This window comes from Camarhynchus parvulus, chromosome 5 (genome assembly GCF_901933205.1).
Source record: "Camarhynchus parvulus chromosome 5, STF_HiC, whole genome shotgun sequence".
Lineage (NCBI taxonomy): Eukaryota > Metazoa > Chordata > Aves > Passeriformes > Thraupidae > Camarhynchus > Camarhynchus parvulus.
Genome location: NC_044575.1, coordinates 38,824,838 through 38,839,520, shown reverse-complemented (window position 1 = coordinate 38,839,520; position 14,683 = coordinate 38,824,838). Strand labels below are relative to the sequence as shown.

At 58.4% G+C, this 14,683-nt stretch overlaps 1 protein-coding gene across 1 annotated transcript; it reads left to right on the top strand.

Moving 5' to 3' along the window:
• Positions 1 to 7,047: 7,047 nt before the first annotated feature.
• On the top strand, positions 7,048 to 13,851 carry PGF (placental growth factor). Its single transcript, XM_030949689.1, has 7 exons — positions 7,048 to 7,148; positions 7,300 to 7,339; positions 7,981 to 8,177; positions 9,622 to 9,698; positions 11,357 to 11,386; positions 11,477 to 11,539; positions 12,239 to 13,851. Exons 1-7 carry the CDS (start codon positions 7,083 to 7,085, stop codon positions 12,258 to 12,260), a joined length of 495 nt encoding a protein of 164 aa, XP_030805549.1. The 5' UTR covers positions 7,048 to 7,082; the 3' UTR covers positions 12,261 to 13,851.
• Positions 13,852 to 14,683: the final 832 nt, after the last annotated feature.

Here is a 14,683-nt window from a genome sequence, read left to right as displayed (position 1 = left end):
AGGCTGGGTAGAGCCTGGGAGCACTGGAACATCGTGTGCTGGGAGGCTGTTTGGATTAGAAACTCTCAGTGGATAAGTGGGCTGGATAAAATGCCAGGGAGGAGAATCAGTTTGCTGAACTCCAGTAATTGGACTCATCTGCAAGAGTTGGGTAAGCAAAGTGAGCTGCTCACGCTCAGCACAGGCAAAGAGAAGGAGCCAGCAGAGGAGTCAGCTGAGCCATGGCCCAGCAGGAGCAGCAGGGCAGGCTGTCAGCTCAGGGCTGGGTGGGTGACATGGACAGAAGCAGCATTACTGCTGGATGCCTAAGCCACTTGCTGAGCACAAGTGACTGAATTAAGGAGGTCACAGTGCATGTGGGTTCAGCACAGTCTAAGGGGAAGGATGCACTAAGGTATCTTTGGTGTGATTTGATTGCTCTTTAGAAAACCTGTGCTCAAAGGCCTAGGACAAAAACAAGGCAAGACCAAAGCTTTTGCAGTCACAGATGGAGAGGCAGGAATGAATCTGCTGAAGGGAGACCAAACCAGTGTTTTCTGTGTGCTACAGGGGAGAAAGCAGGCCACTTAGTAAGTGAAGGGGACGGAAATGGTGAGCTGAACTGAGTGTGGAATGCATGTTTAAAACTCAAGCTTCCAGGGAAAGAAGACAAAAAGCCCAAACAAACAGCTGCTGATCCAATGCAGGTACGTGAGTAGCTGGAAGGCTGAGCTCTGTGGCTGTTCAGGAGCACGCACATTGTCTGAGTCATCGGCAGCTTTGGCATGCTTGAAATTCACGTCTGACGCTGCAGGTACCAGGGCACGTGTTCTGCTGGTCCTCGCTGATCACTCGGTTACAGCTGTCTCTAACTGGTCATCCTCAGGAAAGCCTGGCTGCTTTCCTGAGGATGAAACAGGCAGGGGTTGCTAAGGGGAATGACAGGATGGATTCAGTATCTCAGGTTAGCAAAGGGTTTGGTGCAGCTCCTGGCTTGGCCGCCTGCGTGTACGTGCGCTTGTCTCTGCCTGGAAAATGGCTACTGTCTCATCCTCACGCCAGCACAGCGCACACAGACAGGCCAAGCCCATAGCCAGGCCCTTGTGGTACCAATGGAGTCCACAATCCCTATGGAAAATGAGTAGGCAGTTCTGAATCCGGCCCAGGGACTGTCCCTCCTGCCAGCAAGTTTGTAATTTGCGCCCCCCTCCTTTTAGGAGCCTTAAAAATAGAGACCAAGGCTGGGAAGCATGAAGGTTTTTCTAGGGCTTGTTGTGGAAGCAGCACAGGCTGGGCTGCCTCTTGCTCTTTCCAGCCCCTGGGAGAGGCATGGGAAGCTGGCGTCCAAATGCCTGCCCTGGATGTGGAGCCTCACTCGTCGGCTCATTCATCTATGGCAGTAGCCCAGGTCTCCCCTCGTGATACAGGCAGCTGGAGGCAGCTGGTTCAAAGGCCAGGCTGGTCAGGAAGAGGTGAGGGAAATGTGGGAAGTCACTGCATGTCATGTAGGAAAACAAGCTCTAGCAAGGGATGAGGGAGCATGCTACAGAGCTGGGTGGGAGCTGTTGTCCTCAGCATTGCTATTAGTGTCCTGAACCTTCACACCCTGAAAAAAAAAAGGCAATGGCTTTTCTCGCTGCCACCAAAGGCACAAGTGCTCAGAAGACTCAGTGGCACCATGCAGGTGTTGGCTGTGGCCCTGCCACCACTTCGAGGGTGCATGGCACGCTGGCTGGGCCAGCACCACAGAGGAGGTGCTGCTGGGGGCTCATCCCTCCGGGCTGGCTTCAGAGAAGCCCCGGAGCAAACCTGGTGTGGCTGCAGGAAGCCGGGCCCTTGGAGCGAGACAAAGTGCAGCCCGGACGCCGTGTGGTCACCAAGGGGTCCGTGACACCAGCAGTCTGGGCTGCTTCCTGGTCACCAGCCAGCTCCCCGCAGTTCCTCTGCTCCCGCTGCAGCTGGCCCCGGGCTCGCTCTGCTCATTGTCTGCTGCGGGTGATGGCAGCTATTCAGCGGCTGCCAGGTTTCGGGGAAAGGGAGAGATGAGCCACTCCTCCACCCACATTCTAGGAAAGCCTCTGGGATGAAGCCCTGCCGATACACACGTCCACTCTCCTCAGCAGGGAGGGTGTGCTGTGGAGCTTGTATTCCCCCTCCGCCCGCATCCCACATCCCCCTCTTATCAGCAGGAGTGATGCTGAGGAGCAGAGCTGGGAAGCAGCCCTGGCTGCTGCCCTGTCCCACACAATAGCGGAGTCTGCTACTCCCCGTCTCCTTGCCTGTTTGCCTTCCAGAGCCAGGCAGAGTCTCGCCATCACTATTATTTTGCTTTGTGTCAATATTATGACAACTAAAAGCAGGAGAGCTGCATCCACATGATAAGCGGCCAGAGGCTCTGGGCTGGGTGTGGATCAGGTTCCAGTTTGGCAGAGGAGAAAAGCGCCAGGCAGCCCCTGCCCACCGACAGGCTGGGCTGGGAAAGCTGGAGAGCAGGGGCAGCAGCAGCAGAGCAGCAGCCGGGTTGTGCCTGTGTGCCTCTCTTCTCTGTTCAGTGCTCACTGCCCTTTCCCCAGGGTAGATGAAATGTGATTAAAGTGCAGAATATGCTTGGTTCTCTGGGGAAAAAGTAACCTCTGTGTCTTTCCTGAGGAGAGGGCTGCTCAGCTCCTGCTGGGAGAATCTCACCCCTCCCACGGCTGCCATTCCCTGTGCCTCCAGCCGGTGCAGGCCCAGGGTGTTCTATCTCTGCCGGTGGCAGAAGGTCATGCACACTGCTGCACCAGTCTGTCCTGCTCTCAGCCTTGTTTTTTCCCAAGCACAGCACTCTACAGCTGCTGGAGAGAAATTCCTGCAGGCTTTCTGGGACTTGAAGCTGCAGCTCCCACCCAGGGCTTCAGGAGAGGAGCTCGGGCAGAGCAGCGTGAGCTGTGCTGTGATTACTGTCTCTGCTGCCTGCTCTGGTCTCTCAGGCACTTGGTGTGCATGGAGCTGCTGTTTTGGCACAGTGACTGCGCTCACTGTCGGGGCTGCTGACTGAACGCTTACCTGTAGGTGCCCACGTATGCTTGGGGCTGTGGTGTGGCTCTCCAGTGCCTCACCCTGCTTCAGGGCTGTGCTTTTCTGCAAACAGCCGTGGCCTGGCCAGTCCCCGCAGCGTGGGGCTGCCCAGCCACTGGCCACTGAGCTGAGTGGCACTAGGTCTGCCAACGCTGATCTGTTCCTGGAACGCTGGCTGCACGAGGGCTGCACACTCCCAGCCCAGGGCTTGGGTCTGGCAGCCTCAGGGACATCCTTCTTGGTAGCATCATCCCTGGCCCCACGAGGGATTAGTGTCTGAAAGCAGCGCCCAGGCTTGCCAAGGATTCACCTGGGTTCTCTGCCTGGAGTGCTCTCAGGCAGTCCTGGTGCTCATCCCTTGCCCCTCCAAAACTCACGTCTGACCTAGGCCAGCCTGCAGTGCCTGTGACCCGTGGGGAACAGACTCTGATGTCCCCAGGCATGGGGCTGGACTGTCAGGTGCCTGCAGGTTTGGTTGTGGGTCCCCAGGGAGGCTGAGCTCCCCTCCCCAGGAACCAAAACAAACAGCAGAGTTCCTGCCACGTGCGGCCGGCGCTGACTAAGGCCGGACGCTTCCGCGGGCCGCGGGCCGCGGCTGTGAGCCGCCACCATCGGAGTGCACAGCCCGGCCCATTTCCCCCTATTGTCAGCCTCCCCCTCGGCAAACACATCCCCCTGCACACCTGGGCTGGGACAGGCGCTGACGCCACCGCAGCAGCCGCCAGGGACAGGGGATGTGCTGCCGAGGGCATCTCGGAGTTGGGGCTGCTGCAGCACAGCCCTGAGAAGTCCTTCGGGGCCCAGGTGCCCAGACAGGTTGTTTGCAAGCTGTTTCCTTGAGAAGCAACTCTGACTGTTCAGGGGTCAGCTCTGCTTGCCTGCAAGGGCATTGAAGATCCCTGCATTTCTCAGAAGGCCTGGGTACCTGTGCCAAGAGGCTGGAGTTGGGGATGCCCCAGCCAGTCCATTCCCATCCTCATTCTCACTGTGGATACACAAACTGCAGATGATTGACCTGGTTTATCTCAGTGCTAGCATGGACTGGCTCACTGGTGGTGGAGCTGAGGAGGCTCTCTAAGAAGACATCACAGAAGCAGAGAAAGCAATCAAATGAAAGAGAGAGGGTGAGACCTGGGGGCTCTGGAATGATGGGCAGGTGTGAGGAGCCCAGTGCCCTACATCCTCATGCTGCTTTGGCCTCAGGAGTCCTGTCACAATGCAGGATATAGGGAGCTGCTGGTGGGGTTCTTGCCTACTGGGGTCCAGCACAAGAGGGTGACTCTGCTGGGCACTGGATCATGGATGGACTGGCCCTTCCCTTGGTAGAAGCCTATAGCTTTGATGAGACCGAGTTGTCTGTCCTAAATAGCAGCAGAACAAAAATAATGCTCTGAGGATTTCAGAGGTGTTCTCCGAGGGCTTCGGGGGTGACACAGGAGGTCCTGGCTGCAGTCGGTTTAAGAATGATGCAGGGACAAGTTTTTATTGGGTTCTTTCCATGTGAGATGCCAAAGGTGGGATTTCGCAGGATATAAGATGCCTGTGAGAGAACTCTGATGCTGACATGGGGCTGTTTTATGGAAAAGATTACTTAGGAGGGACCTTGCCTGCAATGAGTAGGGTGGGGTTTGCAGGGAAGAGCAGCTGCTTGCTCTGGGCTCCTTTGGTGCTCATGGGCAGCCAGGGCCCCCGCTCTTGCCCCTCACCCTGAAGGTGTAGGAGCCATGGTGACCCTGTTCCCTGGCAGGGCTGTGCCATGGCATGCTTGCAGCTGGGTGCCAGGGCTGGCCTTCCCCACCTGACAGCCAGGGATCACCTGCAGCAAGGACACACCATGATTCCCCACCCACCTCCTTCCTCAGCTCTGTGAGCAGGGCAGGGAGGTGGCACAGGCAGCAGTGGCATACTCGGGGTGATGCTCCCAGTCAGCAGCCACGGCGCAGGGCTCACTGCAGGGAGGCATTTGCTCTTTAAGGAAATGTCTCTGTTTGCCTCACATCCCTGGCTGGTTCCTTGAGCTTCCTCTGTCCCTTGCTCCCAAATGCGTAACTCTGCTCCCCAGAGCCGAGTGGGAGGCGGCACAGGGGACATGCTGGTGCATTTATAGCATCGACCTCCAGCCTGTCCTGCAGCTGGGGAAGGGCACATTTGGCCCCTCAGGGAGGAGCATGGCAGAGGGGAAAGCCAGCAGCTGTGACCCCAGCCAGCTTGATGTTTCTCCCATATGCAGGAGGATGTTGCTGATCACAGGTTACCAGTGTCCAAATATTATTCCTCTTCTCCTGTCTCTGTTCCACACTGCCTAGAAAGTGGATGCTCATCCCAGGAATGTAAACTCTGCCCAAGGCCTCTGAGGAAATAGCTTCAGACCAGGAACAGGACTGCACTCAGCAATTAAGGGCTGGTCTCCCCAGCCACACAGCTCCTGGGGGAGAGCCCTTTGCTCCAGCGCCAGAGGCTGGCCTTGTGTCTGAGAGGTGGCCCCAAGGGACCTTCCTGCAAGGACAGGCATGAGGCCCCGTGTGGTCACGGTCTTTGCAATAACAGGATTCTGTCTGTCCAGCGAGTTGGCAGCAGCTGCTGCTCAGGGCGGCCTCTGCTCTCGGGTGGGAGGAAATGCTCCCTTCACCCCATCTCACAACCATCCCTGGGGAAGTGGGAAGGGGGTCCCCTTGGCCCAGGAGGGTCCGTAGGGTGGCAGAGGGAGACAACAAGCATGCTCCAGTCATCACATTAAGGATGTTACCTGCTCTTTGCTGCCCAGCCAGGAGAAGGAGAATGAACAGCACTGTCACTGCCACAGCAGCCCCAGCAGCTGCTCAGTTGGTGCTGAGTGATGAACTGCAGCACACCCTCCCCGCGGTGGGGCTGGGAGTTCTCTGTGCTTATCTCTGCAGCATCTCCATGCTAATTTGCCAGGCCTTGCTCCAGCAGCTTTGTCACACACTCAGTGGTACCAATGCCTAGAAGCTCCTGACTGAGCCCAGCTCCTGCTGGTGCCTGAGTTGCTGCCACTTTCATGGCCTAATGGGCTGAGGACAGGCAGTTGGCATGTCCTGCATCCCCTGGGGACAGATCCCACAGGGCTGGGAGCGAATCACTGGCATCCTCATGCTGCAGGGACAGACCTCACATGGTGTTGGGCAGGGAAGCCCTGAAGCAGCCTCCCCACTCTCCCAGGAGGACGTGAATCCTGGCACGGACACAGAGCTCGTTATTTCCCCGGGACCTGCAGCCCACGGAGGATCGTGTTGCCTGTCGGCATCTCATCACACCTCCCATAGTTCCAGCTTCGCTGGCCTCTGGGGCTTAAAAATAGAACAGAAAAGGCCAACAGAGCTCCTTTGGGTTGGCAGCAGGGTTTGACCCAAGACCTGCTGTGCCCCCTTCCCTTCTGAGCTGTAGACCAGAACCAGGATGCTGTCCCTGGGGCTGGGGGGGGCTGGAAACCCTTTGGCAGGGGTCCAGCGGCAGGGGCTGATGGAACAGGCACGGGGCAGCTTGAGGGGGAAGGGGGTGGGTGGACAGGCACGGGAAGTTTGGGTGGAACAAGGCATCAGTAGAGGAATGAAGAGGATGGGTGGGAAAGGGGTTGTTGTATGGGGGCAGGAGCCAGGTGGGTGCAGAACGGGTGGATGGGGATGGGGCAGCGAAAACAGCCAGCCGAGAAGCCCAGCACAGCCCCGGTGGTTCCCGCCGGCCGGGGACTCATCGGGCACGGGACGGTGAATGGAAGCGCCGGGACAGCCCGATGGAGCGATGGCCGGAGGCGGTGCGGGGCGCAGGAGGAGGGGGCTCCGCCGCGTCCGGGAGCACCGGCCGTCCCAGCGGCCGCCGGGGCCGGGCACCTGCTCCCGCCCCGCGGCGGGGCCGGGGCGGGGCGGCGGCGGGGCGGCGGCGGTGAAATACGGCGGCGGAGCGGGGCGCGCTCCCATGGCCCGGCGGCGGCGGAGGCGGCACGGCGGGGCCGGCGGCAGGGCGGCATGCCGGGGGCGGCGGGGCGGTAGTGGCGGCGCCGAGTCGGTACCGGGGCGGCGGGAGCGGCGATGCGGCTGCTCGGCGCCTTCCTGCGGTTGCTGGTGGCCGGGACGCTGGGGGCACCGCCCGCCCCGGTGAGAGCCGAGGGGCGGGAGGGGGGTCGGAGCAGGGTGGGCTGCCCGGGGCAGCCGCGAAGGCCGGGACGGCTCCTCCCGGCGCTGGGCGGGGGGCGGCAGCGGGTCACCCCGTGCTGCCCCCCCAGAGCTCGCCTTTCCCTCCCCGCAGGCCCCGGAGGAACGGGGGACCGCCAGCACGGAGTCTCCCGGTGAGTTGGTAGTGAGCTGCCGCCGGTGCCCCGGCTGGGAGGGGGCAGCAACCCAGGGAAGGCTTCGCGGAAGGCCGGGGCGCGTTGGGTACTGCCCGGGGCTGTGTTACCTCTGGAGCCCCGTGGTGACAGCCGGGGAGGTAGCCGGGAGCCGTGCCGAGGCTCGGAGCAACCTGACACCCCCAGCCATCCTCGGGCACCGGGTACCGCCGCGGGCCGGAGCGGAGCGCAGCCCGGTCCCTAGAGTGCCGCCCCTCCGGTGCCGGCATGCGGGGTGCCGGGTGAGAGAGCTCCGCTCCAGCTCTCCCTGCTGGAAAGCCCCAGGGGACGGCTGTCCGGCCGGGCGAGGTGCGGGGGAGCCCCTTTGCGGCGGAGCTCGGGGACGAGCGGAGTGCCTGGGCAGGAGACGGAGCTGCCGGATAGAGAGAAGGAGCCTGTCGGGGTGGCTGCGTGAGCCCCCGCACAGTGATGCGCGCAGTACGGTGACGGACTTACTGGGAACACAAAGTGATCCTTTGCTTCCCTGTGCTCCGTGGTGGCTGCAGGACCTCCCCGCGGCTGCTGCACCTGCCCGGCAGCGGCCCGGCTGGGCTCTGCCTCCCTGGGGGCCTCCTTACAGTCCCTGTCCCTGTCTCTTGCAGTCCTTACCTTTCGGGAGATCTGGAATCGTAGTTTCTGCCGGCCCCTGGAGCAGCTGGTGGACGTCATTACCGAATTCCCCAACGAGGTGGAGTACATTTTCAGACCCTCCTGCGTCTCCCTGCAGCGCTGCGGAGGCTGCTGTGGGGACGAGGGTCTCCGCTGCGTGCCCGTGGAGACCAGCACGGTCACCATGCAGGTACGAGCTGCTGCTGCGGGGCCGGGGCTGGGCCGCACAGCTGGAGGGGGGCTCACCGAGCGCCGGGAAGAGAACTCGCAGCTTTGCATCCCCTGGACATTGCAGCAGTGTGGCTAGCGAGGGAGAGGACTTACAACTGCTGAAATGCATGCCAAGGCAGTAGGGTCCCTCTGCCTGCTCTTTGGGCTTGGCCCTGAGGTCAGGTGTCACCCCTGGGGGTACTGGCCTCACCCCCTCCTTCCCCGGCTTCTCTCTGTGTGGTCTGTCTCGCTCATTGCTGTTAATTTTCCAGATCTTTCCTGTCCTGTGGTAGGGCTGGGGGGTGTTCCAGTTAGCTGTGGCTGCCTGCTGGGTCAAAGCAGGTACTGCCCTTGAATCGAAGGGAGGAGTGAGGCTCTCCTCTGTCAGGTGATGCTTGGGGTGGTGCTGGATGGATGCCCCCACACTGGGGCACGGTGAGCATGAAGGGCTGAGCCAGCCGAGTTTTCAGTCACCACTGTGTGAGCTGTGAGATGCGGGGTGGGAGGTCCTGGGCTCTTCAACTCTTCCCCACGTACCAGGCAGCAGCTGTCCTCACACTGCAGCCCCTGCCCTGAGCTGCCAGAGATCAACCTGCTGATGCTGCAGGGACCAGGGAAATGCTCTGCTTTGCCATGGACGATGCACTAGGGAATGCCTGCAATAAACCACCAGTGATTTTGGTCTCTCTGAGGTTGAAAGTGTGTTGGAAGGCAGGATGGCAACAAGCTCTTGGCTGAGGTGGATCAAAAGCCTGGTGTGAACAGGAGGCAGCTCCCCAAGCACAGGTCTCCCTCTATGGGAGGGATCCTGCTGCTATATGCAGGGTGGAAATGCCAGACACTTCCGCAGGAGCTAGTGTGGCTCACACCAATGATGAACGTATCCTGTAAGGCCCTTGGATGTCCAACCTAAACTTCAGGCTGGGCTGTGACACGTGACAGGGCAAATCCTGTAGCCCTGGGCTGGGGAGGCACTGTGGTACTGACTCTAGTCAATTCCAACTCAGAGTTGTACGAAAAGTGTCCAGGAGGAGGCAGCAGCAATGGGATTGGCCTGAAAAACGTGACTGGGAGGATATTTCTATCAGAGAAGGGAGGTGTGCAAAGGGATCAAATATGTGAAAATTCTCCAGGAAGGCAGAGACTGAAAAATCTTTTCTAAGGCTGGGAAATCCCAAGACCGTGGGACTTAAATTAAAGCTCTGAAAACAAGGGGTGGCGCTGGCAGAGCCTCCCAAGCTGCCAGGGCAGCTGGGCCTGGCCAGTGCTGCCTACGTGTGGAGATGGACTCTGTTGCTGGAGGTCCCGAGGAACAAGTTAGACATGCATCTTCCCAAGAACCTGGGGTGGCAAGGCAGTAGCTCAGGAGTCTTTCCAGCCCCCTCCTGTCACTGCCTGAGAAGTAACCTTTGCTCTTCTTTCAGCTCCTGAAGATAAAGCCAAACGGGGAGGCACCCTATGTGGAGATGGCGTTCACCGAGCACAAGCAGTGCGAGTGCAGGTAGGGACTCCTGGGTTCCAGCGCGAGCAAGCCTGCCAGCTCCCCCTGTGTGTGGAGCAGGGGCACCCCGTGGGCACCCTGGCTGGGCTGGCACCCCTCTGGCTGTCTTTGCACTGGGGCTTGCTGGTGCTTGTGGCCCTTACCCAGCTGCAGGCTGCAGCACAGCGCTGCACCTACTCCCCGCAGACAATGGGGTGTGTGCCATTGTGAACACAGGTCAGGCTCCACGCACTGTCTGCAGGCTGTGCTCCCCATCCCTGCAGCTGCCTTGGCATGCCCAGTCTATGCTCCTTTAGCCAGAGGATCTGCCTGTGGGTAATGGAGCAAGGCTGGTGGCTCTGGCAGCAGTTTGGTGTGTGATAGCATGTCCAAGGTGGTGGCTCTGCAGGGAGCTCCATGGCTTGTCACGCCTGGATGTGACTGTGGCCCAAAGAGAAAGCTCAACAGCTGAGTCTTGGGGCCACCACTTAAGGGAGGCTACCCCATACAGACCTGGGGGTACAGCAGAGGTTTACATCCAAGCCAACAAGTGAAAGCCTAAAACATGCAGTGCCAGCCTGGCCTGGATATGCAGTGCTGGCCTGGAATGGATGCACAGCACCTGCCTGCCACAGACTCCTGGCACCTGTCAACCCCTTGGGGTGCTCATTGTGTCCCAAAAGTGGTGAAAGCCTGGGCAGGATGGGGCCTCTGCCTGATGACTGCAGTGCTGTGGGAGCAGCTCCGGTGCTGCCTGCAGCTGGTCCTTGCCATAGAGACTCCAGCATTGCCTGCAAGGGGGGCCCTGGTCATCACTCTTCATCATGATCCAAGGGTGATTTAGTATTGTGAAAACTAGAGAATGAGTGTCCTGCTGGGCAGCCATTAGACACGATCCTTTCCTGGAAGAAGATCCTGAGGATTCCCACATTGGTATTCCCCTGCAGTTTTATGAGCAGCTGTACTGGACCAGACCCAGCTCCACACGGTCTCTGTCTGTCAGTAGATGCAGAAGGGAGAGTGGGAAGAAGCAAATATATTACTTGCCTCCTTCTGTGCTTCCAGCTATTTCCCATGCAGGGAATTTCCTAAGCCTTTTGTGGTTTTCCTCCCCAGGGTAACTTCCAGGGGATCTCCTAGAGCACTTGTGCAGGCTGCCTTCTGCAGCAGTTTTTGGCTTCTTTCTAATCTGCTCTCCACACCAGTACATCACTGCCTTTTGTAGTTAGTGTAGGTGTGGCAGATGTCCTGGCTGTGACCCCCATGGGGGAGGTAGGTCATGGCTGAGAACCCACTACCAGGACTTTGCAGCAAATCCCCCATGTTTGCCACTCAGGATGCTGCACCTTGTTTCACTATGAGATGTGAAAGCTGCCACTGAGAGCAGCTAAAGCTGAACTTGCCCTCCTCATACTCACTGGCAAAATGCCACCTCCCCAGGGTAGTCACCCAAGCCAACCAGCCCCTGTGCTGTCTCTGCTTGCTCTCTGCCTGCTGCAATCAGCTCCTGACTGAGGGCTTGAAAGGTCAAGAGAAGTGATATTGTGTCTGTTTTAAACATGAATGGTGACAGGTAGATTGTGCAGTGCACTGGGGCATGTCCCAGGGCCAGCTCCTGTAGCTCAACATGCAGCACTGCCCAATAACCACTTCTCTCTGTCATCTTTCCCGCTCTGCAGGCCCCGGCAGGACCTGATGAGGTTGGGAAGGTAAGTGACACCAGGGGCATTGTTACTGGCTGGGATTGTGGGTCTCATCTCCCACTCATCAGCCCTTCTTGTGGTACTTTCCTTCTGAAGGAGGAGGTCCAAGGGCCGAGGCAAGAGAAGACAAGACAAGAAGGGACGGAAAGACTGTGAACTGTAAGTGAGCAGGGGCAGGTATGGGTGGTGTCTTCTGGGTTCATTTTCTTGGGATGTGTCTTCATTAAGCATTTAGATCTTTACTGACACTGTGAGCAGTGAAAGGTTTGTGCAGAGCAGACACAGAAGTAAGCAGGAGGGGACAGTGGCTGTGGGGAAACAGACCTTCTACCAAAGACTCAGGAGGTACCTGGTAGTCCCCAGGCTCAGCAGCTCAAAGCTGGGCAGGATGGGGATGGATGGGCTGGGTGACTTGATGGTGTTTAGCTCTATTGCCATCACAGACCATGCTGGGTTTCATGGATCCATGAATTTCCAGTTTCAGCCTCATCTTGCTGCCAGTTGTGTCCTTACTGCTGTCCTTGACTGATTGTTTGGGTTACTCTACTCTTTCCATCCTTTATCTCACTTTCTCAAACTCTTTGCTGTAACAGCACAGGCGGGACTCATTGTGGGCACTTTTGAGGTGTGACACCTGTGGCTAGCAGTTTGCTCTAGCATTTTCCCCTTTTGTCTGAAGGCTGCTGTTGGGGGCTCAGCAGTGCCAGCCCCACCACCCTCACTGCTCCCCACAAAGAGTCTGCCTGCAGGCCCTACCCCTGCAGTTGTGTGTCACAGGCACAAAGAGGGGGACCCAGGGCAGAGCAGGTGAGGCTCCCGTGCTGGCAGTGCTCACCCCGTGCCCTGCTCTCTTTGCAGATGTGGCACACCCCGCAGGTAGCCCCTGCCCTGCCCCAGCCCCGCTCCCACCACGGGCGGAGCCAGCTGCCTTTGTTCCGGCACGGGGCACTTGTGGAGTCGTGTCCCTCCAAGCCGCAGCGGGAGCAGGACTCCAGCATGGAAGAGCTGACTGTTACTCTTGCTTGGCCCTGGTGGGAGCACAGCCTGGCACCAAGGACTCCCTTGCCCCTTCTGCCCCACTGGCAGCAAGAGAAAAGGACTTGTGACCAAGCCTGGGGCTGAAGATGAGGAGCTCAAGCAGTGTGCTGGTGTTTGAGGACATTCTAGGGGCAATGAGGAGCCAAGCTGGTGCATGTGCTGCTGGAACTGGCTGGGGAGGGGACAGCATGATGTGGCAGTGAGTGGAGACGGCTCACAGGGCTGCACCTGCAAAACCTCTCTGTCCTGCCAGTGCTCCACAGCTGGGGAGGAAGGAAACCTGGGGCAGGCAAGGCTGTGGGCTGCATCCGTCCCAGCTTTGGCACGAGGCAAGCCAGGCAGGTGCCAGGGATCTTGCCTGGGAAGCTGTTCTGCTTGGGAACAGAAGGGAACTGGGCTCCTCATGTGTTCACAGCTGCATCTCAGCTTTGCCCTGCTCAATAAAAGCTGGTCAGACATGGGAGCTGGCAGCTCCTGTCTGCTTTCCAACAAGCCAGGGAACTTCTCCATGGGCACCCACTCAGGCTGGAGTAGGGCAGTGACACAGGGTTTGTCCCCATCACCAATCCTGCAGCACCAAGGGACTGTCCTTGGTGTGGTGCTGGAGATGGGCAGCCAGCAGGTTGCTCCCTGGGCTGGGGGCTATCCCTGTGCTGGAGTTCAGCTGGGTGCTGGGAGACCCTTGGGTGAGCTTCCCTTCCCCTCCACACCACAGTGTGGGACTGGTACCTGTCCCTATTCACCGTGCCCATCCTGTTCTCACCCCTTCTCTTTTGTTTGTTTGAAAGCCTCAAACAAAAGACTGGAGGGCAAGATCTGCAAAGGTTTCAAGGTTACCTTAAATGATGGGACCTGTGGTTTATCCTGCTCTGAGGAACAAGGGTGGAGCCTAACATAGCAAGAACTGGGGTCCAAGGTGGCTCCTTGCCACACCTGACAGGGCTGCCTGTCATGGGGGTTACATTATGACTCTCCAAGCCATAATGCTGGTGTTGCCTGAGGCTGGGGACATGGGGACAGGGCAGATCCCTGCCAGGGGAAGCTGGAGGTGGGCGTTAAGGTTATGTGAACCTGCATAGTGCCACCATATAGCAGGGATGGACTGTGTGAGTTGTAATTGTGCAGCTGGGCATATCGTTCAGGAGCTTGCAGGATCCCTTTTGGATCCCATTTCCAGGCATCCACAGTATCCTGGAGCACAGCCTACATGGCCTTTGCCTCAAAAATAGCCCATGAAGTTCCTCCTTCACTACCTCACAGATGAGGGGAACTCGCTGCTCCCGTTCCCATATCACTCAAAGTCTGTGTGGACCACACAGGCTTTCCCTGTCACTGTGTCTCATTTCTGCCTGGCTGGTTTTGCTCTGAGGCCAAGGAGAACCAAGTGCAGCACTTGAGGATGTATGTGATGGTTTCTGTATTGTCTTTAATACCCCGGTAGTATTACATGTTTAAAAAAGAAAGTTACATAAATCAAGTATGTTAATTAATAAAAATAAGTTTATCAAGACTCATGATTAGGGTTAAAACAAATTCAAACACACTAACACACAGTGGCTTTTCCTGTACACAGTTCCTGGTGTCTGGTGTCACCTCTTTGGCTGCTGCCTGGCACTGAGATGTTCCTGGCAGCTCTGCCTATCAGACCTGGCGGGGCCAGGCACCTGCCTTGCACAGACCCCTGTGTTGCTTCTCTCCCTCCATCACCTGGGCGCCGTGTGTGGCCTTGTCCCCTGCTCCTCCTGTGGCATGGGGTGTTGGATAGCAAGAATGTGAGTGCTGGGAGGGATGTGGCTGTCCCAATGCAGCCATGATGGGCAGAATAGTTGGGGCAGGGCAGGAGCAAGGGGAAACATCACTTACACAAGAGGTTTGGGAGCTGCAGCTCCAGCTGTCAGGGCTCCCTCCAGGTCCATGGAGGTAACAGGAACCTAATGAGCCCTAGCCCATGGAGTTCCTGTGATTGCTGCAGGCATCACATGCCCAGGGGAATGCTAGCTCCTTTCCCTGTCCCTGCCAGAGGGGAGAGCCCTAAGACCCTCCTCACTCCAGGGTGGCAGGAACTGCCAGCAGGACATCCCACCCAATGGAAGGATGAGGATCTGGGTGGGGGACTGCTGCTCTGAGGGGGAGACAGGGGCTCCTGGCTTCAGGGCTTGTGTCCAATGCCCATGTTTCCTCTGAAGGGGACCCACCACTGTCTGCCTGTCCCTCCTCTGTGTGGTCCCAGTTGTAGCTTTTTTATACCACTCGCTCCTGGCAGCC